This window comes from Tasmannia lanceolata, unplaced genomic scaffold, assembly GCF_043159265.1.
Source record: "Tasmannia lanceolata isolate RefF3 unplaced genomic scaffold, GAP_Taslan_0.1 ptg000015l, whole genome shotgun sequence".
Lineage (NCBI taxonomy): Eukaryota > Viridiplantae > Streptophyta > Magnoliopsida > Canellales > Winteraceae > Tasmannia > Tasmannia lanceolata.
In genome coordinates, this window is record NW_027518692.1 from 29,440,941 (window position 1) to 29,468,447 (window position 27,507).

A 27,507-nucleotide genomic window follows, 5' to 3' on the forward strand; every position below is an offset into this window, starting at 1 on the left:
TCGGCTGAAATCCGATGACATATTAAAAAAATATTTTATTTATTACAAAATTCCGGCTGAATTTTGAATTTCCTAAAATTTCAGTAAAAACAAAATTTCGGCCGAAATTTCTGTCAAGATAAAGTTCGATTTTGGTAGGACTGTCAATCGGGATGGGTAAGCTCGAAGACCGCCCGTTCGGCCCGCTAAAAGCCCACCCATAATTAAAATGAGGGCAAGCCAAACCAAGCTTGGTCGAAAGTTGAAGCCCGAACTCTAATTTGGGCTGAGCTTGATCAAGGGTCGTCCAGCCCGTTATAGGCCCGCGCCCGATAATATATTTACTATATAATTTTTTAGGATTTTTTATGCCCTTAAAAATAACAGTAGATATTAATTAAATAGGTACCTAAACATTCCCTGTTACTCTATATGATATTAAATGGTTTTCTAGTTCAACACTCAAATAGGAATACTTTCAACAGGTTTTTTTTGGATGGAATGTTCAACAGGTTTTTGGTTGTTCACTTGTCTTTGAGCTAGTATCTGGTCTCCTTTCTCTGTGCTTGCCTTATAGTCTTTTCTCGTGCAGAAAATAAGAGGTGATGTGCAAGCCTGAACCCAGCTCGAAGCCCGTTGTGGAGTTTAGGCTAAGTTTGGACAAGCAAATTTTCTAATTTAGTCAAGCCCGAACTCGGCTCGTAGCCCGTTGTATAGACACGGGCTGAGCTTGAGCACCTCAAGCCCGCCCAAGCTCGGCCCAATTGACAGTCCTACATTTTGGGTATGTTTGATTTCGGTTTCGGTCTCCACCAAAACCCGAAATTTCGGATTTCGGTCGAAATTTGAAACCATGTCTTCAGCTTATGATTCAATTCGTTTTGAACTGACTGGAGTCTGGATTCTGCTGAAGTGAGGTTGGGCTGGATCTTCTGGTTAAGGCACCCCCGGGTAAGTGAAGTGTGTGCAACACTACGCCCACATTTCAGGCAAATTGCACTTCACGTTGGCTGCAGGTTATCTGTTAGCAACTCAGCTCTTGGCTGCAGGTTATCTGTCACTGAATTTGCAAGAAGAGTGATTGAAGTTTGTATTCCATAATGTCCAGCACAGAGGAGATGTATATGGAAAAGAATACTCCAACGTTAATCGAGCTAGGAATCTTGATCGGTATGCAGACATTATAGGAACAGAGGAATGAGGTCAAATCTAGGCTGAAGGAGTTGATACAATCAGTTCCAGATGCCAACTGAGCAAGATCAATTCGCCAGAATCTCGTGAATGTGTAGAGAAAAGGTCTTAGATCTTGGAGATTATGTACAGTTCGGCACAAACTTCCTTCAAATGAAATTGAAAGGAAGAGAACTGCTCGAACTTGATCCCATAGAAGAGCAAGATCTTCGGCCATGATATCACAACAGCAGGTCTGCAATTGAATTTGTCTGTCATTGACATTCAGTTCTTGACATACAAGCTTTCAGGTCTTAATTAAAGTTCAGAGCTACTCGGCATATGGATTCAGAACCTCGGCACCATTAGCTAAAACAAACTTGTCTCTAAGAAAACAGAGAAATGATCATCCAGAATTAAAATCAAACCTCAGTCGTGGATGGTAGTAGGCCCATATAATTAGAAAACGTCCAATTACAGAACTCTACTAGATAAGCTCCCTAATGCTTATCAACTTGGGTTTAGCTTAATCTGATAACACCGTTAACATGATGTGATTGGTCGACACTAATTCATTCATACAGATTGAAGTTAAGTGCAGCAATTATTAAATTAACCTTATAATCACTTACTAATTATGGATACCAATGATAATCTCACATTTAATCTCTTCATCAATTTATAGGCCCATAATCAATGGCAGCTCATTTTAGTCTTACAGGCAGCTCCATAGCAAGGCTTAAGAAATAAATAGTTTGTATCATTAGGTAAGTGGCACATAAAACAATGGGGAATTGTAATAACTTTTGACAGATGGTTAAACCATAAAAGACAAGGCAGGTATCTGTAATTATCAAAACATTGTAGTGTCACGGAAAACATGTTTTTTTCTGTCAAAACCCATTGACGTTGCGTTCAGTTTTCATCCCAGTTACTTTTCAAAAAATCCAACGTGGATTCCGAGAGGAACGAAACTGAAGGGGAAAACTTCACAAAAAGAACTAAAAAACTGTACAATATTTAGGCCGAAGTTTACTTAGTTTTTAAGTACATTGGGCTCTAATGATTTAACTCTCAATAAATTAGCCTAAATTTATAATCTTTAATGGTTCAGAGCAACCACACAGGCTCATTTTTTAAGCAGATTTTGTTTTCATTCACGAGGTGGCTGCTCTCACATGCAACAGCCCATCTGCGAAATGCCTTATGCGATGCTAGGAAATCCCAAAATAATATTGTTCAAAATTCATGCGGTACGCAAGTACATAAAAAATGTTATTCAATCTCTTCAATGAAATTCATTGTATTGATTGCTAAGGAATTCATTGTGATGGTTACCACAGTCATTATGCTGCATGGCAGTGGTAGTGATACCAATGACAGATGCAGACAAGCCAAAAGCACGATATGCGACTTTACAGTAGCAATAAGAGTCGGGGGTGCTGAAAAGACATGGGCAGAACAAATATGAGGAGTTGGAAGAAAGTAAGTGTCACAGGACTAGGCGTAGAAGGGAGGGACGTTGATGGGCAACAACTACCAAATAATTAATACTCTATTGCCTACTAATATCAATTATTAGAACCCCGAAAACATGAGCAGGACAAGGATAAGGAGTTGGATGAAAAAAGTGTCACAAGACCAGGGTAGAAAGGGAGGGGTGTTGTCGCTGATGGGCAACAACCCAGAAATATCAATTATTAGAACCCCAACCGTATTTATCAAAACCTACTTAAAATTGACTAACATCTCGTCATACAATAGTGCTATTTTTGAAGAATTTTAGGCTTTCATACATGTGTGCGCCCACGGGGACGCAGAGAGTATATGCGAAGCCCATTGGTTTGTGATCCAAACAATTCATCTATTGGGCCTTAACTGGAAAATCTCCCACAGCAAACAATACACAAGCCTTGCACCAGCAATTTCCCCAACCAAAATGCCCATGAAACAAAGACTTGGCTTGAAATATCAACCCCATTCTGAAGAACATTCACAAAACAGCAACCAAGTTTTCTTCCATACCTTTCCATTCAATGAAAGTTCTTATCACTTCTCAACAAATTACAAAAACTTATAATGCCTACTACTATACAAGCAAAACCCTACTAAGAATAGAAGACAAAATACACATTGCATCTCACACATGTTGCATGTGCATACCAGCTTATGGATCATCGTCACACGAGGTTCGCCTTGCCCTTTCCCTCTCCCAATAAGCCGCTCTCAAAGCCTCATATGAAAGCTTCTCATTCAAACCTTCTGATGCCTCGTTCAAGATCGGGCCGCTGTATTGCTAATGATGTTGCTGCTCTGACCACACCCTACTATTGTGGTGCTGAATTATAATTGGAGTCCATGACCATGTCGCCCTCCAATATCCGGAGCACCTTTTACCAAATAAGATAGAACAAAGAAGAGTTAAAACTTGAGAAAACTTCACCCCGTTTAGGGAGATATCAGCACAACCACATGCTTTGATATTTTCACCAACTCATGTTGTCTTTAAGTATTTAAAGAGCTCTCAAAAGGTTATTACATACCTACAAAATAAAAAAGGTTATTACAGTTCCCAAAAAGCTCTCCAAAGACAATTAAAAAAGAAAAGACAAGCTGGGTATGTGCAACTATTAAAACATGGTGGTGCTGATATCATTTCCCCCTGTTTAACCAAAAAAAAGAAGATGGTTTCGGATTCTCACCTGAGACATGCGAGGCCTGGAATGGGGATCACGACGAATGCACAAGGACGCGGCATGGAGCATGCAATAGACCTCATGTTCAGGATAGCATTTCCCCAAGTGTGGATCCACGAGTTCATCAATTGCATATTCTTCCAGTAAAGGGCGTGCCTGTACAAAAGAAACAAGGCGGAATATGGTGATTTACTAAAATGCAACTGTGTATGCCTTCTATGATACTGAGGCCCCGTTTGTTTTGGATTTTGAGAACCGATTTGAGTCCAAAACTGAATTTTATGTTTAATTTTGAGTCCAATAATCAGTTTTGGACTCTTAGATGGTTCTCAAAATCCAAAAACAGGCCTTAAGTATATGTTGAATCGAATTTGGAGGAAATTTAAAATCTAGTAATCCCTTTTGGTCTTTACCCATTCTGTCAAGCATTGCTGCCCCTTGGGCCGGGTAATGTCCACAGCTTTTCTCCCTGTAACGAGCTCCACAAGTACCACTCCGAAGGAATACACGTCAGTTTTTTCTGTAATTTGGCCGCTTTGGGCATATTCTGGTGCCAAGTACCTAGATAGGGGCAGAGAGCTTTGTCATCATTTGAAGGCAAACGAAAAAGAAAAAAACATATTGTTGCTGTTCTAGATTTTTTTCTTGGTTAGTTTTAACTTTAGGTTTACCCTAAGGTTCCTATAACTCGCGTCTCTACACCCAGGTCTCCATCTGGTTGCCACCTGGCCAGGCCGAAATCTCCAACCTTCAGAAAACAAAGGTTAGGTCAGATAGCAAACTATTTTTTATGTAGGAAGGCTATGGGACAGAAAATGAAACTCAAAATTCTATAGGAAAGTACAAATATCTATAGAAGTTGCAGGAATTCTCTGGATGCTGAAAAACTGAATTTAAAGGATGGACAGCTCATGTGTAAAGACTAGGTTCCAGACTCAACACGATTTAATCTAGTTAACTGAAACCTAATAGATTGGAGAGAAACACTTTAATGACTTGAATGAATAAAAAAGACAGTCGCAACAATTGGTTCATACAATTACGAATCTATCGCTTTCCAGAAGCAATAATGAAAAAAGCTTGCAGAATTAAACAAGATAAGGAAAACAAATGCAGGAATATAAAGTGGCATGGGGGTTTAGAAGAAGCTGCTTGGAGCATCATGAGAGTTTTGTTGTAGGGAAAATGAGTTTTAGATAATGTGTCGCTTGTGAAAGATGGTCACCAGAATTTGTTGCCACGGATGTGTGCTGCCACTCCAAAAGTAAACACTAAGATTTAAAAAAACAAGCACTTGAGAGCACATGCTAGTGCAGATCCACTATGATCCACACTTTCCGAAAATATATTATACGAGTAAATGCACGATCTTTAAAACTTATGAGGAGCAAGTTATAGTAATTCATCTGCTATTATCAAAAATAATTTTGGAAACGATTATCTGCAAAGGAACACAATAAATTGCTTGTTCTGAAAGCACTGAGAAGCACAGGTGGAGATTCAGGGATATAAATGTGACCTGAACTTTAAGCCTTGAATCACAATCAAAAGAAGAATACCCAGCTGTTGGAAATGGGAAATCTGAACTCAGTTTCTCTGAAAGCTGACAAGTTCAATGTGTGTCGATTTAAAATCTTTTTTGATGGCAGTGGCATTACACTTTGCCTTTTTGCATTCAGACATTCGCAAGAGAAATGGCTAGGGTCAAACTCCAGTTTATTTAGTTCAAGAGAGTTCTATAGTTTTATTATCTTTTGGAACTTCTATATGCATCCAATAATATCAAATATTTATTAGAAGAGTGAAACAAAGTTGAAGTTCACTTCCAAGAAGCATTTAAAAATATAAAAAAGTTGGCCTCCACGATGAAATCATGTAAAAAATACCATGCAAACAGGGGCGATGCCAGAAAATTTGCACAAGGGGGGCAAAAATTATAGTAATTTTTTATCTATCTTAAAATTAAGATAGAAAAAATTTCTATCTAAAATTTTGCACAAGGGGGCAAAAATTATAATAAATTTTGCACAAAGAAGGGAGATAAAAATGGTAACATTAAAATTTTAAACTTATTTTCTATCTTAGGAATGATTGGAAAGGGGGGCATATTTTTTAAAAAGGGGTAGGTATAAAAAAATATTAAAAAATAAAGGTATATTTTTTTTTTCCAAAAAATAAGGGGGGCAATTGTCCCCCTTTCCTTACAAGTGGCATCGCCCCTGCATGCAAATTCATGACAAATATAAATCCCAACAAAGTCTGAAAGAGGAGAGTTGTCATATGCGTATACCAGTGGTTCAAAATCATGGGTGATGAGAATATTGTTTGGCCTCATATCGCGGTGGACAATGCAACCCACTCTACATTCTTCATGGAGATATCGCAACCCTCGAGCTGCCCCTACTGCAATTTTTTGACGTGCAGACCAAGCTAATCGATCATGATTGCATCCTGTAAATTTCCAAAAGATTAAATTCAGAATACTTTCAATGCCATAATAAAAAGCAGAAACACCGCTAACTCTTTTAATTAACAAAAGGCAATCATTGACAATTACCAAATACAACCAAGAAACAATAATAGCATCCACTGACTAAAGGACCTTAGCTTTTGAGAAAGGGTGGTGAAAACAAAAGTGACAATAGTTATTTTAAAATTTTATGGTATGCTTATAATTCTACATTCTGGTCATGTTATGATGGTTAATACCTCCACTAACCAAATTGACTGAAGTCTGAATATATTAGATACCTCAAAACTCCATGTTAAAGAACCTGAACAACGCTAATATTAAGTATTTTAGTAATCCTGGAGGAGGGAGGAGGAAGGTCGTTCTATCATATGAGGATACTGGGGCCATTCTTATAATTTTGGAGCATTTCTTCATAAATGGGCTACAATTAAGGTCAACCAACCTTCTATGGATGATTCGGTGATGCTTAATAAGTTCCAATATAGGCAACGCACCATGGATTGCAAGGAAATTACCATAAAGATGAGAATCCAGAGATCCATTGCAGATATATTCATAAACCAGCAATCTTCTCCTGTTCTCGACAGAGAACCCAATTAGCATCACCACATTCCTATGCTGTGCACAACTTAGAACTTCCACCTCAGAGCAAAACTCGAGGTCCCCTTGAGAGCTAGCCAGTTTGTGTTGCTTCACGGCAACTGCTTGGCCATCCGGTAAGACCCCTCTGTGGACAGATCCAAACCCCCCTTCAGCCAAGAAATTTGCTTGTGAAAACCCACCTGTAGCAAGTTCCAGCTCAGCATAGCTAAACCACCTTGGGGGTTTTCCAAACACAGGTGTTTTGTGTTGACATATCGAACACAGTGGAGGAGGATCAAGAGGCGCATTTCTTGATAGGGAAATTGCTTCTCTAACATTTCCACTGAAGTCCAGATCTGGTCTATAGTTCAGCATAGCAATTCCAGCGTCTCGGTCAAGTTTAGAGAATTTCTCCAGCAAGGCTTTGGCCTTGGAATTCTGAGCTCTATCATTATGCCATTGTGAGCTTTCCTCAATTTGCTTTGAAGATATGCGGCCAGCACTAATAATCTCTGCCATCCATGGATGGAAGTCTAAACTAGTCGAATGAGGACTCAAATTTTCACCATCTGTATCAGAGGTAGTTGCATCCGAATTCTGGTTTTCCTTTGCCATCAAAGACTCCCCTCTCTTAAGGCATCCATTCATTTCAGAGATAAAAAATGGCGATGTTCCGCGATCTGAACTTGATACCGAGGAAGTCCCAGCATCAGTTGCGGTGAATGGAGTCCCAAGCTCCGGACTGCTAGATGGAGTCACGACTGGCCCCCGAATAGAATTCTGAGGTTCATCAACATCTTTTGGAGGTTTTTCAGATGCTTCTTTTAATCCGGGAGGCAATGGACAAGCCATTTCAGGCTCTGTTTTAGGTGATCCAACCAAATTTAAACGAAGAACTTTTGGTTGAGAACGCTTCATAACCACAATGTTGCATTGCAGCTCTTCCATACAGCGTTTCTCCTCCTGCTTCAACTGTCTGTATAGAGAAATTATGGAAGTAAGCATTGACCAAGGAAGCATAAAGGAAAAGATTCAAAATAAGAGCCCACTGAAAAATAATCTAAAAAAAGAAACAGAGGAAACAAAAGCCCACACTTAAAGACATTTAGGGGCCGTTTGGATACGCGGATTTTATACTCTTGGATTTCCTCAAAATCCTGGATGGGAGACGAGAGAGGAAGGAGACCGTCCATCGTTTTCTGATTTCTCGCCCTTCTTTCCTTCGAAAGAGAGAGTAGGAGATCATCCATATTTCCAGGTTTTAGAAATCTTAGGATGGGGAAGAGATTTCTAAAACCTGGATTTCTTACTTAAAATCCAGGATAATGGATTGTCAAATCCAGAATTTTACACCGCTTTCAAAGTAAAACCTGGATTATAAAATCAGAATATCCAAACAGCCCCTTAAAAAACACTTATAACTGCTTGCTTTTAAAAAACACTGTTCTAAACTAATAATTACTTGTCCAATACAACCCAGTTAGCTCGTGCCCTCTTGGATTCTGCAGCTACTGCTCCACACGGAGATCCAGAAATGACCTTTATCTTGACGTTTATCTGTTGAATAAAATTGAATGATAGTCAAGATTAAGCAAGAAACTAAGAAAGGGAAGCATGGAAGGATTAAAAAAAAAGAATATTAAGGGCTTAACCTTGTTCGGGTCATAAACATCATGAAGCTGAAGCATCATTTGGGAACAGGAATCTGTAATGTCACCCTTTTGCTCCGAAATATTTCCTGAATGAGACCTTCTGTGTCCACTAGCACAATCTCCTGCAAATCTGGGGAAACCCCATTTTCTGCCTGAAGAACATTAACAAAGCACTCTGATCAGAAATCACCAGCATCTGAATCTTGTAAGTTCACACAAAGAAAAAAAAAGAAAAGAAAAAAGAATAATGTGGCATGTCTAGGCATAAATTTCATAAGTTATCCCTATTGCAGGAATTGGTTTGGACATTCTTGACGATATAAGTCAATTTCATAATAACTCTAAGCTTCAGACCCTGAGACAGAGCTAGCAAAGAATATACCAGCCAACACCATGCATCACACAAATATCTTTGAGGAAATCAAGACCAAGGGCGATTAAGTGAAAACAATATTGCAGTGACGTGACAGATTCTTACATTTTCTTAGATAGCAAATAGTTTTAAATTTCGGCCGAAATCCAAAAATTTTGCCGAAATATTTCGGTGTCGGTTGGACCGACGGCGGAAGTACATGGAATCGGAAAAGTATATGATTTCGGCGAAATTGAAATTTAGGAATCTCGCCGAAATTTCGTAGTTTTTATCCCTTTTTACAAAATTTCTACTGAAAATTCCAAATTTCCATGGAAATTAATGAAATTTCAGAGGAAGAATTTTAAAAACCGAAAGTTTATAGATTTTTTACTTTATTTCTCCAGAAACCGTCATATAAATCCTTGAGCTAGCATACTGAAAAGATGCATCACAATCATTGGGCAATTCAACATGAACACCAAGAAATAGATGTTTTTTATGCATTGTAAAATGATATGATGTATATCCATAACAAGGTTCAATTGAAGGTCAAACAGTTCAGCACCCAACCTAGCAATGCATCATCTACTGAGGTACCCAGGAAGGGAAATGAACTTACCAAGCTAATCAGCTGCAGAGAGAAACAAGAAGATCTATCAACAAACAAGCAATTGCCTTCCTTCTTCCCCAAAACAAGGCGAGAATGCACCAAGAAGAAACCCAAGAACTATTCAATCAAAACAAAACAAACTAAGACATATCCTGTGTTTAAAAACGCAGATGCGCCACGGAATGAGGCCGAAGAAAATCCTAGTCGACTCGGCACAACGCTGTCGAGTACTCGGTTTACGCAGCTGAGTACTCGGTTGACGTGGCTTGAGTACTTGGTTGACGCGGTCATAATTTGGGAGTGAAAGGAGTTTTTCTTGACACTGTAGGGCACAACGCGGAACGAGGCCAAGGTACAAGGGAGTCTATTCGGGGGAGTCCACGATGACGGGGGAGTTTCAAAACTAAGGAGATAACAACAAATAAGAAAAGAAACAGCAAATATAATGGCGTGTCTTCATCTGATGATCACCATAGCATTAAGATGCCAAGGGCTTAAAAATTAATATCCATGTACCAGAAGGTATAAGTATAAAAGAAAAGAGGAAGAAAATTGTACCAGAACTGTGTGCTGGTACTACAACCAGCAATGTTATACAATCTCCTGGTTGAACAACATGTGTTAAAGCCCATACTAGAGCTGTCCTAGGAATTTCCTTGGAAGCATTTACCGCAACAACAACCTTCTCGGCAACATCAGAGTCCTTATCCTGCTTTCCAGTCCTTCGGTGCAGATTGGTATTCATCACACCTATAAATCCTAATCAAAACCTTGCTCACCAGAACCACCCTGTTAAGCCCATTGCACAGAACTCCATTTCTTTCTCTGAGAAAGGAAACCCAGAAGCAGAAAACATAGAACAGCCAAAAACAGATAGATGGGTCTCCCCAAACGTTTTGGGTTCTGAGTACCTTTTTTTTTTTTTAATATACCAATAACAGCTATCCTTCAAAGATACCCAAATACCCTTTTCTTTATCTTCCTTTATTTTCTTCTGGTCAGTAGCCAAATAGGCTCAGATTCTCTAAATTGCAAGCTGAAACCCTAAAGAAGTAACCCTTTTCTTCTTTCTTTTTTCTTAAAGATACCTTTTGAAAACCTTCTTCTTCAATAGATAAATAAAGTCGCTCTTCAGAACCCTGAGATTGACAATTCTAGGAACATAAAACACGAAATTCCAGACAAATCACTATCTAATCGAGTGGTTTGAGAAACTTTAAAGGAAAAGCATCAGAACAACGTTATTGTGAATGTACCAGGGTCCCGTGCAGGAAAACGACACACAGCTAAAGCAGATCTCAGTATCCTCCACAGTATAACCTGTTTTTGTATTATATTTTATTTTTGTTTTTTGAACGACCTCCAAAGTATAAGTGTATAAACCTCCAAATCAAAGGATCAATTCACTGAAATGAAAAGCATCAGCGAAAATGTGTACTAAATACTAATCTTATCTTCTTTAGCCTAACAAAATCAGGATCAAACTATCCAAATCACAAGGCGAAGAAAATGAAAGGTCCAAACAAATGAAGTTAGGGCAGTTGAGTGCAATCTAAGAAATCTAAAACAATTATCTACAAAAACCTTAAAAATTCTTCATAGATTTTAGCTCAATAACCTCGGAAACCTTCAAATCAAGCACGAAAACCTTCCAAACCAGACAAAAATTCGTCTCTTCTCAACCGCATTCTCCATCATTTCCGGCAAGAAATCCAAAGATATCGTTTCGCATTATTTCAATGTTTTCTTCCCTCACGTCTCAAAAAAAAGAGGGAAAACACTAATTACAAGTTTTCTTTCAATATTTTCTTCCCTCACGTCTCCAAAACACAGGGAAAACAGTGCTATTTCAGCAAATCCGCTTCCCAAAACCCTAAAATAGAGCAGCGAAGCAGTCGAACTGCAGAAAATAGCAGATTCAAGTGCAGGAAAGCGAAATCAGTTAGTTTTGAACAGTGTTACTCGTCTTCTTTCTGAAATTGAAAGCACTAAAGACGAAGAAAACGTGAGTTTTGTATGGAAAATGTATCCAAAAACATCAAAATCCAGCTCAATCCAGACGGTCTTTTATCAGTATCTTTCGTTCCTTTCACATCAAACACACTAGTAAGAAAATGCCAAGGAGAAGAAGAGAGCGCTAGGGTTTCGAATTGAACGGCCTCGACCTACTGAGGAAAAGAGAGTGGAAGTGGAACGCGTAAGAAAAAACAGGGCAATGACAAATTCGCACCCTCTATAGGATAATCCGCACTCCTTTAACGTTAAAAGGGGGTGCGAATTATCGTCTAGGGGTGCGAACGTATCGCCTCCCAAAAATATCAAACTCTTAATCTCTATGCAAAAGCTCATCTCCGCACTCCACTTGCTGATTTACTGGTAATCGTCTTCCAAAGATCGTAGCAGGAGAATAGCCCTGCTTTCAACCAAATTTTCGAAACTAGCCTTCCCGATTATGAGTTATACATTGTAGACTGTTTGTCTTTTGTTGATTTGACTTCGTTTTCAGAAGGGGACAAAAAAGGGGGGAATTGGTAAAATGTAGTCATTTGTAGAAAAAGACAAATAAAAGGGGGTGAAATGCCGGAAGAGGTGGTGGAAATATCATTTCCAATATTGAAATGAGAGTGCTAGAATCAATCACTTGCAGCACGTGCCAAAATTGTTGGTTTTGTTTGGCCTTAATGCAGTTTTAGATCTCCAATCTCAGGCCAAAAGCTCATATTCTGGGATGATCCAAAAGCATTCATTTAGTTGGTCAAACTTAAATAGAACGCACCTTATAAATAATCTCCTATGATCCTAATGCTCTGCTCGGTATAGGTTCATATATCATTAATCAATTTTCCCATCATCTATAGATCAGAGGGCTAGGATCCTATGGAGATCGGAACGCACTATTTAAGTAGGATTCTAGTAAATGGAGTTGTTTGGTTCAAGAGAAAAGTACGGAATGCGTGTACTTTTGAAAAATAATTACGGATTTCGGGTACCTTTGAAAACAAGCGTCGAGTGATTCTTCAAAATCGGATGGGAAAAAATCCCTGATACCCTTCTGATATGATGAGAGTCCTCGTATGTCGCCCTTCCTGATGGATGAGAACGTCAATCATCATCTTTAAAAAATGATGAGAACGTCAATGCAGGGGGTGAAAATATCATAAAAAAGCGTTTAAGTTGCCCACTTTTAACGTCAAGTCATGTATGTCTCTTTAGGCTTAGAACGACGACGTTAGTGAACATTTTATTATTTCCCACATCTCTTTTGGCTTAGTACGTTGCTAGATTCTTGAGTACGCCACCTGAATATCGAGTACGCCGCTGGATTCTAGAGTACGCCGCCGGATTCTAGAGAACGCTGCCTGAATATCAAGGAGTACGCGCTGCAGAAATAGGGTGTAAGCGGAAATAGAGTGTACGCCGGAGAAAATAATTGGTACGCCGGCGGAATCTCATATAGATAGGCGGTATTATTAGAAGACGCCACCGTTCCATATTGATGTCTACGTGTCGTGGATCCGACCGTCTATGCATATTGACGACGGCCAAAATTTAAACAAACCCAAGGGACTCTGGGTTCAAAGAAAGATTTCAAATCCAAACCAAACCGGTTGTGTATAGAGGCGCTAACATTCCAAAAAGTTTTTCAACACGTGTCAAGCATCCATCTGTCTCTAATTATTTCCGACGGTCAAGATAGAAACGAACCCAAGGTTCTGTCGGTTCAAATACACATTTAGATGAACCAAAAGAAGCCTTGTGAAGCGCGCAAATTTAATGGGCAGTAATGAAAAATGAGATTTTTGTTGATGTCGGAAGGGTATCAGGGTCTTTTTCCACCTGATTTTGAAGAGTCACCCGTGTTTGATGCTTGTTTTAAAAGGTAAGCAAATCCGTAATTATTTTTCAAAAGTACACACATTCCGTACTTTTCTCTTGGTTCAATCAATAATGTGAGCCCTACCATAGTTTTGTAGTATCTATGTGAAGTAACCATATTAAAACTCAGGCCCGGTTTGGCTTGCAAGAATTTTGCCTAAGAGTCGGGATGAAAAAAGATAGGGAAATGTTATATTTTGATGAGAGCACTCCTCTTTATTAAAAGTACGGTATGGCCCGAACGATAGGATGATCCAAACCATCCATTAGATGGGCCACAGCCTAAATAGGTTGTGCCCCAAAAATCATTTCCATAGGTTGATCCTAACCCTCCGATCTGAATGTTAGAGGTTGATCCTAACCCTCTATAGATCTGAGGGTTAAGATCAACATATGGAAATAATTTTTGGGGCACAACCTATTTAGACTGTGGCTCATCTAATGGACCGTTTGGATCATCCTATGGTGCGGGCCATACCATATTTTGAACAAAGTGAGGAGTGCCCTCATCAAAATACAGTAGTGCTGATAACATTTCCAAAAGATATTTGGAATTAAGTCTATTCAGTTTTTATTTACAGGGGGCTACCATTTGTCATGGTATCCCTCTCAATTAACCATAATCGTATCATTTCCCTCTAAATTGAGGGAAAAAAAATCAAGAAAATTTTTCGGTCATAAATATTTGGGAAAATTACATTTACACCCCCTCTAGTTTGTGACACATCCAATTCCACCCCTATAGTTTAAAACGTGACAAATACACCCCTGTAGTTTCAATTTGTTTAAGGTTTGCCCCTTCAGTTGAAGGTTCGTCCATAGATTGAAGGGTTAGGATGATCCAATGGAGCTGATTTTTTGGGCACACCCTATCTATGTCAGGACCCATCAAATGAACACTTTGGATCATCCAAATAATGTGGGCCCATAGCCGAATCCAAACACTACCAAAAAATGATCCAAACAATGTGGGCCCACATTGTTTGGATGATCCAAAGCGTTCATTTGATGGGTCCTGACATAGATAGGGTGTGCCCAAAAAATTAGCTCCATCGGATCATCCTAACCCTTCAATCTATGGACGAACCTTCAGCTGAGGGGGCCTACCTTAAACAAATTGAAACTACAAGGGTGTATTTGTCACGTTTTAAACTACAGGGGGGAAGTGGATGTGTCACAAACTAGAGGGGGTGTAAATGTAATTTTCCCTAAATATTTTTTGAATATCACCTGCCATTTGGACGTAGGACTCTCCATCAGATTTTTTTTTGCAACCATTGGGTCAAAATCCGAAAAACTACCTTAGGATATGGATCCAATGGATACGGTTTGAATATGGCTGGTGTGCCCAAAGTTTGTCTATTTGCACCCATGTGAAAACTTCATAAGTTTCCGTGTAGAACTCATGCAACGGTAAAGGACAAGTACAGTAAATAAGTGGCCACCGAGGGCTTCTTTTAGAGACCCTTTTGAACTTAAAAGGAAAAATCGCCAGGGGGAGGCCATCAGAATAAGAGATAACCTCCTTTTAGAGACCTTGATAACCCCCATTTCGTCCCTCTCTAACAATTTTACAAAAGTGTGTACTCCGTTGCCAATTCTTGTATTTTGATGTCCCCCATTGCCAATTTTTCCAACTAATAGAAGGCGAGCCAACTTCCCAGTTCCCAACCGCAGTTAACTCTATTCAAAGTCTCAGACGGCTTTGTGGGACTCATCTGCCGTTATCCCTGTCCGTAACCATGGTTTAAATTTTCGGTTTCAGTAACCGTTTTGGACCCCACAGGGAACCGAAATTTGGTAATTTGGTTCGAAATTTCGGACAAAATTTTGTAACACTTTTTTAAAATAAATAAATAATGGCATTTAATAGAAAATTGAGGCCGAAATCCGAAATTTCGGTTTCGGTCCCCAAAACCATGTCTGTAACCTTGTCAGTATGCAGTATGTGAAAAACAGAGTCAGCTTATCCAATGCAGTGCCATTATCAAAATATCGTAGTGCGGCATAACATGGACATCCAAAAAGATTGCTGAAGTAGTGTTCAATATGTGGATTTATAATCTGATTAAATAATAAGGGAGATTAATGTTTCAACCCCATCTCCCATCATTTCCACCCTTGTTCTTGTCATTTTGCTAAAAATTAAGGCATTTTTTAGAGAAAAAAGACAAGCAGGGGCATGGTTTTAAATCTTGACCGAAATCTGCAATTTCGGTCCACCGAAACCAAAATCTACCTAAATTTCATTTTTCGCCGTTTACCAAATTTCGGTAATTTCGGTCTGAAATTTTGATTAAATGCCATAATTTCAGTTTTCGGTAATTTCGGTCCGAAATTTCGAACCAAATTACCAAATTTCGGTTTTCGGTGGGTCCGAAATGGTTACCGAAACCAAAATATTAAACTATGAGCAGGGGTGAGATGTTCAAAAGAAAAAAAAACACTTTGATCGGATGATGCACGTTTCGACGGTAAAAATGAATTTTGGCAAAAAAATAAAATAAAATTAGACTGGTAAAAAAGTTTTAGAACAGTAAAAATATGTTTAGCTAAGTAAAAGAGATTTAGGGTGGTAAAAAATTTGGTGCTGTCAACAAAATTTAGCATGATAAAATACCAATTAAAAAACTGTAAATTTGTACTTGTAACAACATTAAGGGGCTGTTTGGATACGCGGATTTTAGGACTTGGGATTTCTTCAAAATTGTAGATGAGAGACAAGAGAAGAAGCGGACCAACCGTTTTTTTTCTGACTTCGCGCCCTTCTTTCCGTCAGCAAGAGAGTAGCAGATCATCTTATATTTCGAGTTTTTAGAAATCTAAGGATGCAGGAGAGGTTTCTAAAACCTGGATTTCTTACTTAAAATCCAAGAAACGCTGTCAGGACAGCATACAACAGCTCGATCAAGAATCCTCTTTTACACTGTTTTCAAACTAAAAACGTAAAATTTTAAAATCCGGAATTTCTTCAAAATTGTATATGAGAGACAAGAGAAGGAGCGGACCAGCCGTCATTTTTTGACTTCTCGCCCTTCTTTTCGTCAGCAAGAAAGTAACAGATCATCCTATGTTTCCAGGTTTCAGAAATCTAAGGATGTGGGAGAGATTTCTAAAACCTCGATTTCTTACTTAAAATCCAAGAAACACTGCCAAGACAGCATACAACAGCTTGATCATAATCCCTCTTTTACACTGTTTTCAAACTAAAAACTTGGATTCTAAAATCCATGTATCCAAACCCCCCATAATGGATAAAATCCTCACTTTAACGTTATTCGTTAAGTTTGGAAGACAAAGAAAAACGTTAAAGGGGGTGAATTTATCCTCCAGCGGCGAACCAAACCGGCGGGATTTTATCCTTTTGAGGGGGTATATCACTTCCCTATTTCTATCATTTGAATGGCCTTTGAGAAAGAGGGGTTCCCTTACTCTGTTATCACAAAAACAGTACTTCTCTTGCCTTTCCTTTTTTTTTTTTTTTTTGGAAATGATATTTTTCACTCCCTTTTTGCAGAATTTCCATTTTTTGTTTCTCCTTTCCTGAAAACGTGTCTTCCTACATTTTTTTCCTTTCAAACTCTGGGTCTCAGTATTTTTTTGCTTGGGATTCACTTCTCTTGATATCTAGGGAAAGATAAAACCATATATTGTTTTCTAGGGATTTGGAGGTGAGTAAAGTGAATTTAAATTCCAGATAATGTGTTCTTTTAGTTTGTCTCTTGTAAGTTAGAAGCTCCCTTGCCTATTACTATATGTATCTTTCCTAACTCTGATGTTTGATTTCAGTGTAAGAAATGGGAAGGCTTATATCTAGAATGGGTGCAAAGGAAAAACAAAAGAGGTCTCCTAGGTACGGATTGGACATGATATTCGCACGCATTCTTTTTATAATGGCACTCCTTTCTTCATTGTTTTGGGAAATGATATACCCACTCCCTTTTTTTTACACGGGACAGGCACCCCTAACGTAAACATTGCTCCTGTGGTTGAGACAAGCGATGGTTTGGAGGAGTGTTAGAGCGTTTACCCGCTTGAAGAATCCCTCCTTTTTGTCCATTCCACGCCAAATCTTGTCACAACCTCAACGTTTCACTGCTAGAGCTTCTTTTAGCAGTATGACAAGAAACCCTTCTCTTCTCTTCTTTCATGGCATCTCTTCTTCCTCCTTTTTCCCATTTTTCTTTTGTGCTCAATCATCCTCTCTCTCTCTCTTTTTTTTACTTTCTTCAACTTTCAGATGTTTATGACGGGCAAAAAGATGAACACATCTCTGAAACTAACCCTAATTTCATTCACCCAACTGCAATCGTTCATCCTAGTGCTGTTCTTGGCCAGGTACTTCTTTACTCTCTCTCTCTCTCTCTCTCTCAATTTTTCTTTTTCTTTTCTTTTTCCCTTGATCTTAACAGGGAAATGGGGTTTTAAATAGTTAAAATCTGTTACGTGCCTAGAGGGGTCTCGCTTAGAGTGGAATAAATTAGTTTGGATTTTTATAATTTTTAAAGCTTGCTTTCAAGTTATTTGGTTTGGATAGGAGTCTTGGAGAAAAGGGCTAGGTTATCTAGATTGGCTTGAGTAGAAGTTTGTGAGGAAGTGGTCAAGTGGTTGTCAAGTGGTTTTCTATTTGGTATAGATAATTTGTAAGGAGCATTTTTTCAAATCAATGAAGAATTTTAAACCCAAATTTGTGTTTATGCACAGAGGCTTTTCAAACCAATGAAGAATTTTAAACCCAAAATTGTGTTTCTCTGCACATAGAGGACTGAACCTTCTCTCCAAGTAGGTCGACAGGCTCATCTTCCCTCCATGAATATCAATCGTGTTGCGAACTGATTTGAGTTTGTAACAAAATCCCAAATTTATGCCATTATGCTTTGACACCCACAGGCGCTACAAAGTTATTATTTTTTGGTTTCAGGGTGTTTCAATTGGTCCTTTTTGTACGGTGGGGTCGGCAGCAAAGCTTAGGAATTCTTGTCAATTACATTCAGGGAGCCATATCATTGGGAATACAGAGTTGGGGGAGCATTGCATTTTGCTAACGTGAGTTTCAGTTGATGGTTTTTGTTTGCTACTAAAAATTTTAAAAAATGAATGTTTGTTTGTTATAGAATTCCTTATCGTGAATATTTCTATACTAATGATTGCAGAAATTGAACTTATGTGGTTTTTGTTTGCTATTAAAAAAAAAAAGAATGTTTGGGTGCTATAGAATTCCTTATCTTGAATATTTCTATACTAATAATTGCAGAAATGGAACTTATGTGCTTTTCCTAACGTATGTAGCTTCACCACTTTATGAGTTCTTGTATACAGTTATTTCCTTCTTGTCATCTATATCTCTGAATAAGTGTTTATATGTGTGGGGTTTTGTCAGGCCAGTGGTGCTATTGTTGGTGCAGAGCTTCCAGGGAGTACAATCATTGGAAGCAATAACGTTATTGGACATCATGCTGTGGTTGGAGTAAATTGCCAAGATTTGAAATACATGGTTAGCATGGTTCTATTCACAAACATCTGTACAATACCGGAATGATTGATTATTGACCAATGGAGGCCTGTGACTAGTCATTTATTTTTTCCTTTTTAATTATTAGTATTACTTTTGTTTCAATTTCCCGACTTTTATTGGTTCTCTAAAATGGAGAAACTGTATCCAATAGTTCTTGCTCTCAGGTGACTTCTTAAAATATGTTTAATAAACACCATGATATTGTACAACCCTTTATGTATCTTTAGTTTGTGGGTATATCACTGTAATTTCAGCATACTCATAATTACAAACCATACACCATTCTCCCAAAATTATCACCTCTTTCAATGTTACAAGTGAGCATACATTAGTTCTTCTCACCATAAAGCTCAACAACTAGAAATACATAATTATCTTCTGATCCCTGGGAAGTTGGATGAACTGAGAATTAAAGAATCAGAAATATTCCTATATGAGCAAAAGAGTACGCACCATAATACTACTTAATCATCAGAAAATGATAAGGGGCACAAAAATAGGATGCCCTCACGTGTCCCCTCGTTGCTTTAATGCGCAACTGAATGAACTATCACTTGGCTGCTCATTAAAGCAACCGGGACACGTGGCCAGAATACAATGGACGTCCAATGGTGACATCCTATTTGTGCATTCCCCGGGACATGTAGCCAGAATACAATGGACGTCCAATGGTAACATCCTATTTATGCACCCCCCAAGCATACTTCTTAATCATATATTCGTCAATTGACCATTTAGGTTGGGTTTTCAAGTGATGTCAAGTGCATCCGCATTACTTGATATGGTTACTGTTCAATAGCCATTGCTAGTTATTTGCAAATAATACGGCAGCTTCAATATCTATTGATTTACTCTTTTACTGTTTTAGCTGGGGGATGAGTGTTTCCTTCTTATTGGTGACAATAATGATATCAGAGAGTACACTTCCATCCATCGATCTTCTAAATCAAGTGACAAAACGGTATGCAAATGCTTGGGCCATCTGATATTATTCATTATTAGAAACTTCATTGTGGTTTAGTCTTCTTGAGAAAGTGTTTTGATTAACATTTTTTGTTAGGTTATTGGTGATAACAATCTTATAATGGGGTCTTGTCATATTGCCCACGACTGCAAAGTGGGTAATAACAATATTTTTGCAAATAATACTCTTTTAGCGGGCCACGTGGTGGTGGAAGTAAGTTTTTTTTTTTTTTTTTTTGCATGAATTAATATTTTGCATTAAAGATCTTGTTGCCTTGAAGTTGATTCAATTGCTTCAAATGTAGGACTACACTCATACTGGAGGGGCTACTGCTGTTCATCAATTTTGTCATCTTGGATCTTTTTCATTCATTGGTGGGGGTTCTGTGGTATAAGGATATTTTTGCTTCTAGCCTTGACATCATTGTATACTGTTTTTCTCATGAACAGTTCTGCGGAATGAAGTGTTTTCCTTGATTAGCACCTAGAGCCATTCCATGGAATTAATTCCTAAGTGTTGTGTTTCTTATCAAATCTCAAGCCTTTTTAATTATTTCAATATGCTCAAACAGGTTACACAAGATGTCCCAAAGTACATGATGGTATCTGGAGACAGAGCTGAGCTTCGTGGCTTGAATTTGGAAGGTCTCCGTCGCCGTGGATTCTCAAGCATAGAGGTTGCACAAGATTTCATTTTGGCTTTTCACTCTGTTTAATTTTTGGTCAAATTTTGGTTTGCAACACTTTGATAACTAATTTTTATTCCATTTGTGAAAATTTCTCATTCCTTTTAGGTCTAATTGGTTTTTATTTTTTGGGCAAGAATTCAAGGTCAAAAGCATGAGAAGAGCTTACCAAATGATATTCATGCCTACTGATTTAAAGTTGGGTATTGAAGATCGGCTTGCTGAAGTGGTAAGCGTGTTTCTGTTACACTTTGCCTTGTTTCGCCTGGACACTATTTCCATTTGACAATCCAACTTGACAGGTACATACTGAAGAATTAGCTAAGTTGCCCGTTGTGTGCTCTATGGTGCAATCTATCCGCGACTCTTTTGAGCAAAATCGTCGTGGCATTTGCAAGTTTAGACACTGGAGTGGTTCTTGAAGGACTCATTATTGTGAGTTTCTGCTATATTTCCTCTCTATTGGAACATTTAATCAAAATATTGGACGATAATACTCCCGAATGAACCACATTGGGATTCTAAATAGGCCAAAACACTGTTAATTTTTTAAAATTGACCAATTCTTTTAGACTTTCAGGTCTTTCACAAATTCTGGAAACAGGCAGTTTATGCACCTCAGTAGTCTGCTGACATTCTTTTAAAGCTTTCTTTTCTGTATTCTGTTGGGTGAAGTGATCTTTTTCCTTCAAGACAGTTTGGGGTTCTGACGGATCTTTTATTTTTGGGGTTCTTCTGAGTCTGTTTTGCTCAATTCTCGGCATGAGTGAACACTGTGCTTGAGGCAAATTAGCGAATTTTTGTGGCTCCGAGAGTATCTTGATTGTCACTTTCATAATAAAAAATTGGTACCACTACTCTAGTTCACAGTGATTGAAATTGCAAGGTTGAAGGAAAGTATTAAACTTTCTCAGAGAAAATAAGTCGTCGACTTACTCAAGGAGACAATATTACTTGGAACAAAGCCAGTTGCCACACCGATAGAGATTAACCGTCAGCTACATGTATGAGAACCATTTGTAACACTTCTTGGCAGTTATCGAAGATTGGGTGGTAAGCTAATCTATTTGACTATCAAGCAACCATATTTCTCTTTTGCTATGAGCGTGGTTTTTTAATTTATGCAGTCTCCTCAAGCGCGACATTGGAATGCAATTGCTCACATGTTGAGACATCTAGGCCAAGGAATTCTGTACAGGATCTAATTGATGGTCATATGGAATTTGATCTATCTACAGGTTCAAGTCGTAATGGTTCACCTTCATATAGGACATTGACTATATAGTCCATAAGATATTTGCTTTTGTTGGTAGAGATCTTTTCACGTGGAAGATTAAGAAATAGCATGTGGTAGTACGACCCAGAGGCAGAGTATAGAGGCACGCACACTACCTGTGAGTTGGTTTGGTTGCAGTCCTTCTTAGAAGAATTTGGATTCAAGGTTGAAGTTCGATTGAAGTCATATTTGGTGACAAGGAAGCTACACATATTGTGAATAGCCTAGTGTTTGTTTCATGAGACGAGCATGCACTTTGAGATTGATTTCCATTTGTGTCATGATAAATTCATCAACAAGTGTCTACTCTGATATTTTCTCCCAAGCAGTAAGCTTCGTTAGATTAGATTTCATTTGTTCCAACTTCCAAGCTGGGCAAGCAAGATATTTGTGCTATTGCTTGAGGGGGAGTGTTAAGAGTACGTATGTGTGATAGGGGCCCTATTGCGTTAGTTACTAATACTTGTATTTATATTTATATAGGATGGGGCCCATTATTATTAGAGTACTAACGGCATACTTGTAATTAGAGTAATTTATATCTAATTTAAACAGGGATGAAAGTCGTGGGGTAGGAATTCAGCCCTTGCAAATTCCTTCATTTACATTTCCCCTTTCTTTTATTTGTGTCTCCACTACTTTTGACTTGTAACATAAAAAAAACCCAAAATTTGTTGTCAAAGAAACCTAGAACATCTTTAAGAACTATCTAACTTCAAAATTTATAATGATGGGGACCAACTTAGGGCTCATATTTTAATTTTTTTTTTGAAATGGCAGAATAATAATAAAAAGGAAAAAAGGGAGTGGGCCTAGGAGGACCACAACAAGATACAAGAAACACAATAAAAAAAACCGGGAAAACCAATACAACTCTCACGGAGGAAGGAAATCAAACCACTCCAAAACCAAACGACTGCTCCCCCCCTGCCAACGAATCTGCCTCCCCATTAGCCGAAGCTCATATTTTAATTTTATGTGTCATTCAGGTGTCTTTTATGCCCATTAAGTTATGGGAGGGTTACCATGGTCTTTTCCCACTACTGTCACTAAATTCTTTTGAGTAGGCCTCACACATATGTTATGAAAATTGTGAGTGTCTTTAAGTCATTAAAGGGTATTTTAGCCTAAAAGTGTTACATTGTTTTAGAGTTTTAGAACTTTGTAGTTCTCTTTTTTATTTATATATGGTAAGCCAAATGTCACTTTTCTTGGGATGGATGGATTGGATGAATGAATGAAAATTAGTTTTTTCTCGCTTTCTTGCAAATCATGGTTATGAAGTCTAATTTTCCAAGGTGCGAGGCCTTGATCCCCTTGGCGTGATCCTTGGGATTCCTTTGGTACGATGCCTCAAGATTGCTAGCGTGATTCTAGCACAATTTTTGTCATCTTTGGTAAGATGCCAAGGAAAATTCTCTGTGGGATGCCTTGAGATAAGTGTCCTATTTTTTTTATTTCCTAAAATCTAGATTTTTCTTAGTTTATCTCTTCTCTTCTTGGTTTTCTCTATAAAAACAAAATTTTCGGGAACTTAAAATATTCTTTCTTCTTGCATAAAACCTCAAAACCCTAATATTTCTTTTTTTTATTTGTCCCATCTCAGCCTGTAAACCCTGAGCCCCTTAATCTTGCCCAAAACCCTTGACTGCAGCTTCTCGACATACTCCTACAGCTTCCTGGCATATGTTTTCAGCCTTCCAATCCTACCCTAAACGAAGTAGAAATATTTTCTAATTTAATCACAAATTTTAGGACCCAAAACCCTATTTTCACCCATCCTTTCCACCCCTAGCGTCCCTTCCATAGATTTGTTGGTATTCGAGCAAAGTATTAGTTCTTCTTTTGATTGCCTTTCATCATATACTCTATACTAGCTGGACTTAAGGACTATTCACTTATTACAAGGTCCAATCCCATCCCAACTATACCACACTCTCAACTCCAAAACATTCTAGATTAGAAAGACTCCAAGTCTAACCTAGAAACACCATTCACATTTCCTTTGCACAGGGCCCATCGTGGGGCTAAAATTTAGCCCCACAGACATTAAAATCCATATGCTGTTGGGGCTAAAATTTAGCCCCACAACCCACCAAAGCACACTTTTTTTTTTAATGGTAGAAAATTTCATTCAAAAAGTATAGGGAAGACCAATAGTCTTGAGATCGGCAAATAGTGTGGCCGATAGTCTTGCTAAGGAGGGGGTAGATAAGGAATCACTTGACTTGTTTGATTCCTTGGCTCGAGACTCCCTTTGGTTTTTATTTTTTGTTTATTTCGCTGTTTGCTTTTCTTTTCTGTTGTGTTCGTTTATTTCTTCTGTATTGGCCATCTCATTCCTCATTTTCAATAATATATCTTTTTATCATTCCAAAAAAAGAAAAAGAAAAGAAAAGGGAAGACTGAGATAGTCAATCCGAAACATACAAAGGGAAATAGAAGGAGAGCATGAAAAGTAGATACAAGAAATAAACCCACAACACAAGGAGAGAGGAAATCTAACATCTCCAGTACCTGTCTCACGATCCCTTCCCTAGATAGTCTATCCACTTTGCTATTGGCGGATCTTTTGACATGCTTGATTGAATATGACTGATGACCTTTTCACTTTCTCAAGTATCTCATCAAAGAAGTAGGCAACTCTCTAGGGGGGGCGGGGGGCGATAGAACCTCTTAGCCACCGGATGACATTGAGGGAGTCTCCCTCCACTAACACCATGTCCAATGAATCTGAATGCAAGCATTTTATTCCTTGATGAACCGCACGAACCTCCGCCTCATTGGCATCTGTTGTCCCAATAAAATTTAAAAATTCCATAAAAGTCGTTACAAATCTTCAAAAATGTTAGTGACCCAGCCTGCCAAGTTTTGTAATGAATAGAACCTTTTAAGGACCACTGTTGATGTTATCATGATGTTTTTGTTTCTTGAGGCATACTTTTGGATTTTGATCAACCCTCTTTTTCTTCCAAATCTTCAGCTGAATAATGGGCTTGTTCATGAACTTTGCTTGCATTGGTTCACATGTTTTGTAATTTCTTCTCAGGAAAACTATGTCCAAATTTTATGATAGATAGTGTTATATATTTATATAAACTGAACAAGGAACAAAGGAAGATGCAGCTTTGTTCCTCAAAGTATTGATCAATTTCATGGGTTTGCATTGCATTGTATTGTCATTTCCACTTGATGCAAGCTCACATGCTAATTTCAGTAATTATGTGACACTATATATATTTGTATATTTTTAATTTCTTTCACTAATAACACTCATAAATGTTCACGTGACAGTAGCGGATCTTTTACTTGGACAGCACATTACTATGCAAAGGCGATGCGACAAACATTAGGGTGGAAATATACAAAGCAGTTCAGGTCAGCATCCATCCCCAAGTTCCCAAACATAGTTTACCTTGCAAGCTTGTCTATTGTTTGCTTGAATTGAGGCATTTTTTGTTGTTTTTCTGTTTTTGTAATATTTGGACTTAGGGCTGTTAATAGCATGCCTAACTGATCAGAAATTTGAGATTCTGTAGTCCATTTTATATGTATTTTAGTTTGTGGCTTGAGTTTTCTTTAATTTTATGCTGTCTGGTTTCTGACCTTTTAATGGAAGGTATGTTGATGAAATTGGTTGCTGTTGCTGTTATTATCTCAGTGACAATATTGTGAATATTTTCAAATTTTTGTGATGCATTTCATGAAATACACCGGCGGCATGGTTTAAGATTGCTCGACCTATACCTACCACCCCAATCCAACATTCAAACCGAGGACATCGATGACTCCCGAACATATGAGATGTTTTATAGCAGTTCGTCCCAAGGAATGCGCTAAATGACTCGTTGATAGAATGTTGGTACAACACCAACACTCTTTTGGCCATGGGTTTTAACCTCGTATGACGCCCTTTATGGTGTGACTCCAAGGTACAAGGGGCCAGGCTATGGAAGACATGGAGAAGGGGAGGGATTAGACTATAAAGATTCTCAATGAACATTCTTGCTGCCCAGAATCGATTGAAACACTTCACTGATGAACACCGATGAAAACAACACAGAGCCTTTGAGTAGGGTGATTGGGTGTATTTGTGACTTCAACCATATCGCCAAACACTCCATGGAAGGTTCTAGTGGATGGATTAGTAGTTTTTGAGTGGAAGGATGGGTCTGTACGTGGATTGTTTGTTTTGTGGTGGAGTCTTTTATGGGGAAAGTTATGGTTGGTTGAATGGAGTCATGCCATGTGACATTGTTATTGCATTTAATCTTTCCATTATCCAATCAAGGAGGTAATAGTTATTGCTTTCTTAATTGGTATCTTGTAGGGAGGTGGCCCCTGGTTAAATGGTGGTAATTTTTACACTGGACTTCAATTTTTGAGTTCCTCAGCACATGAAGTGCCTTGTTTGTGTTCTGCCTTGAGGCCCATGTCCATAGATCTATCTCTGCCTAGTTAAGAACTGGACTTCAATTTTTTCTCATTAAGATCTATAGCTATCAAAATAGTATCTACAAGTAGTCAAGTTGGTTCTTGCATGAATGGGAGCCCTACTAGGAAGAAAGAAATATCTCATTTTTTTAGTACCTTTGAGAGGTGTTGGACATAGGGGGATGGAGAAAGAGAGAGTGTGGACCACTAAGTCACTTCAAATCAACTTCTTTAATGTTAGGTACATATTTTTGGAAACGGTGAGCTGATATTTGCAAAGAGAATATCACCATTTTGTTTTCATTAAGAGGGGTTGTGTTTCATGACCTGAAGATGCACCACACCTTCTGACGCACATGCCTATTCGACTATACTTAATAAATATCTCTTTGCCACTGCATATGAATTAGTGAACAACCCAAAACAAAAAATATCTTACAAGTGGTAGGAGCAAAATGCTGAACTTGGGTAGCTAAAAGGGAAAAGTTATACTAATGAGCGTGTGTTCTCTCCTGCAAAAGTGTGGGATAATTGGCTTTTTTGCGAGATTGCCTAGACAGACAGCCACATAGGCTCACTTTTCAGCAGATTTTGTTTTCTTCATTGATAATGTCTCACTCGTGCAAAGGTGCTCATCACTCACGTTGGGTAAATCCTAGATAAATGGGAATTCATTGATATTTTTTTTTCATGGTTGCCAAGCATGCCCTTAAACTCGCCTATTGAATGCGTGAAGTCTAAAAAAAAAAATCTCTCTGCCCTTTCATTATTTTAATCCTTGGTTTGTTGGGTGGCAATGGGTATTTAGGGGGTGTTTGGATCTAGGAAAAATTTCCATGGAGGGGAAGATTCCATGAAAAAAAAAATTCCAGGGTCTAGTAGGTTAGTGCTTTTCAGCAAAAATAAATAAATTTCATGGAAAATAAGTTTACCAAACGCAAGAAAATTCATATTTCACATAATATTGGCTGTTAATTAATGGATTTTACAAAAGTGTCTCCTTATTGGGCAATCCAAACCATTTTATTTGTAGATACTCTCTCTCTCTCTCTAAGAGCTTTAAATTACTCGAGGAAAATGATACTAAGACTCACTTGTTTCATGGTTGTCGCAAGCATTCACCCTAATATTGTCACATGCACCAAAGGGTAATTCTATCATTTGATCAAAAAATATAGGTACTTTTACGTTAAATAAATGGTCATTAATGTATTATTGTATATGTGGCCCAATAGGAAGG

The 27,507-nt window shown here is 38.2% G+C and overlaps 2 protein-coding genes across 8 annotated transcripts; one reads left to right on the forward strand and one right to left on the reverse strand.

The window, feature by feature from the left end:
- Positions 1-3,141: 3,141 nt before the first annotated feature.
- On the reverse strand, positions 3,142-11,860 carry LOC143846177 (inactive protein kinase SELMODRAFT_444075-like). Its single transcript, XM_077354597.1, has 9 exons — positions 10,076-11,860; positions 8,553-8,704; positions 8,363-8,457; positions 6,834-7,876; positions 6,136-6,296; positions 4,517-4,593; positions 4,259-4,406; positions 3,852-4,001; positions 3,142-3,539 (listed from the first exon to the last, which is right to left on the reverse strand). Exons 1-9 carry the CDS (start codon positions 10,260-10,262, stop codon positions 3,477-3,479), a joined length of 2,076 nt encoding a protein of 691 aa, XP_077210712.1. The 5' UTR covers positions 10,263-11,860; the 3' UTR covers positions 3,142-3,476.
- Positions 11,861-17,182: 5,322 nt separating this feature from the next.
- Positions 17,183-26,247, forward strand: LPXA (bacterial transferase hexapeptide repeat-containing protein). Of its 7 annotated transcripts, XR_013234677.1 has the most exons (14): positions 17,183-17,246; positions 17,353-17,509; positions 17,634-17,731; positions 18,315-18,439; positions 18,779-18,887; positions 19,777-19,869; positions 19,969-20,085; positions 20,177-20,260; positions 20,444-20,548; positions 20,703-20,786; positions 20,860-20,992; positions 21,130-21,610; positions 25,128-25,211; positions 25,565-26,247. XR_013234677.1 is itself a non-coding variant. In XM_077354598.1 (12 exons), the coding sequence occupies exons 2-11, from the start codon at positions 17,395-17,397 to the stop codon at positions 20,977-20,979; spliced, it is 1,050 nt and encodes a 349-aa protein (XP_077210713.1). In that variant the 5' UTR covers positions 17,195-17,246; positions 17,353-17,394; the 3' UTR covers positions 20,980-20,992; positions 25,128-25,483. The 7 variants fall into 7 exon arrangements, 2 of the variants coding, with proteins under 2 accessions (XP_077210714.1, XP_077210713.1); XR_013234676.1 differs by lacking the exon at positions 25,565-26,247 and having other exon boundaries at positions 25,128-25,483; XR_013234675.1 differs by lacking the exon at positions 21,130-21,610 and having other exon boundaries at positions 17,194-17,246; positions 25,495-26,247.
- Positions 26,248-27,507: the final 1,260 nt, after the last annotated feature.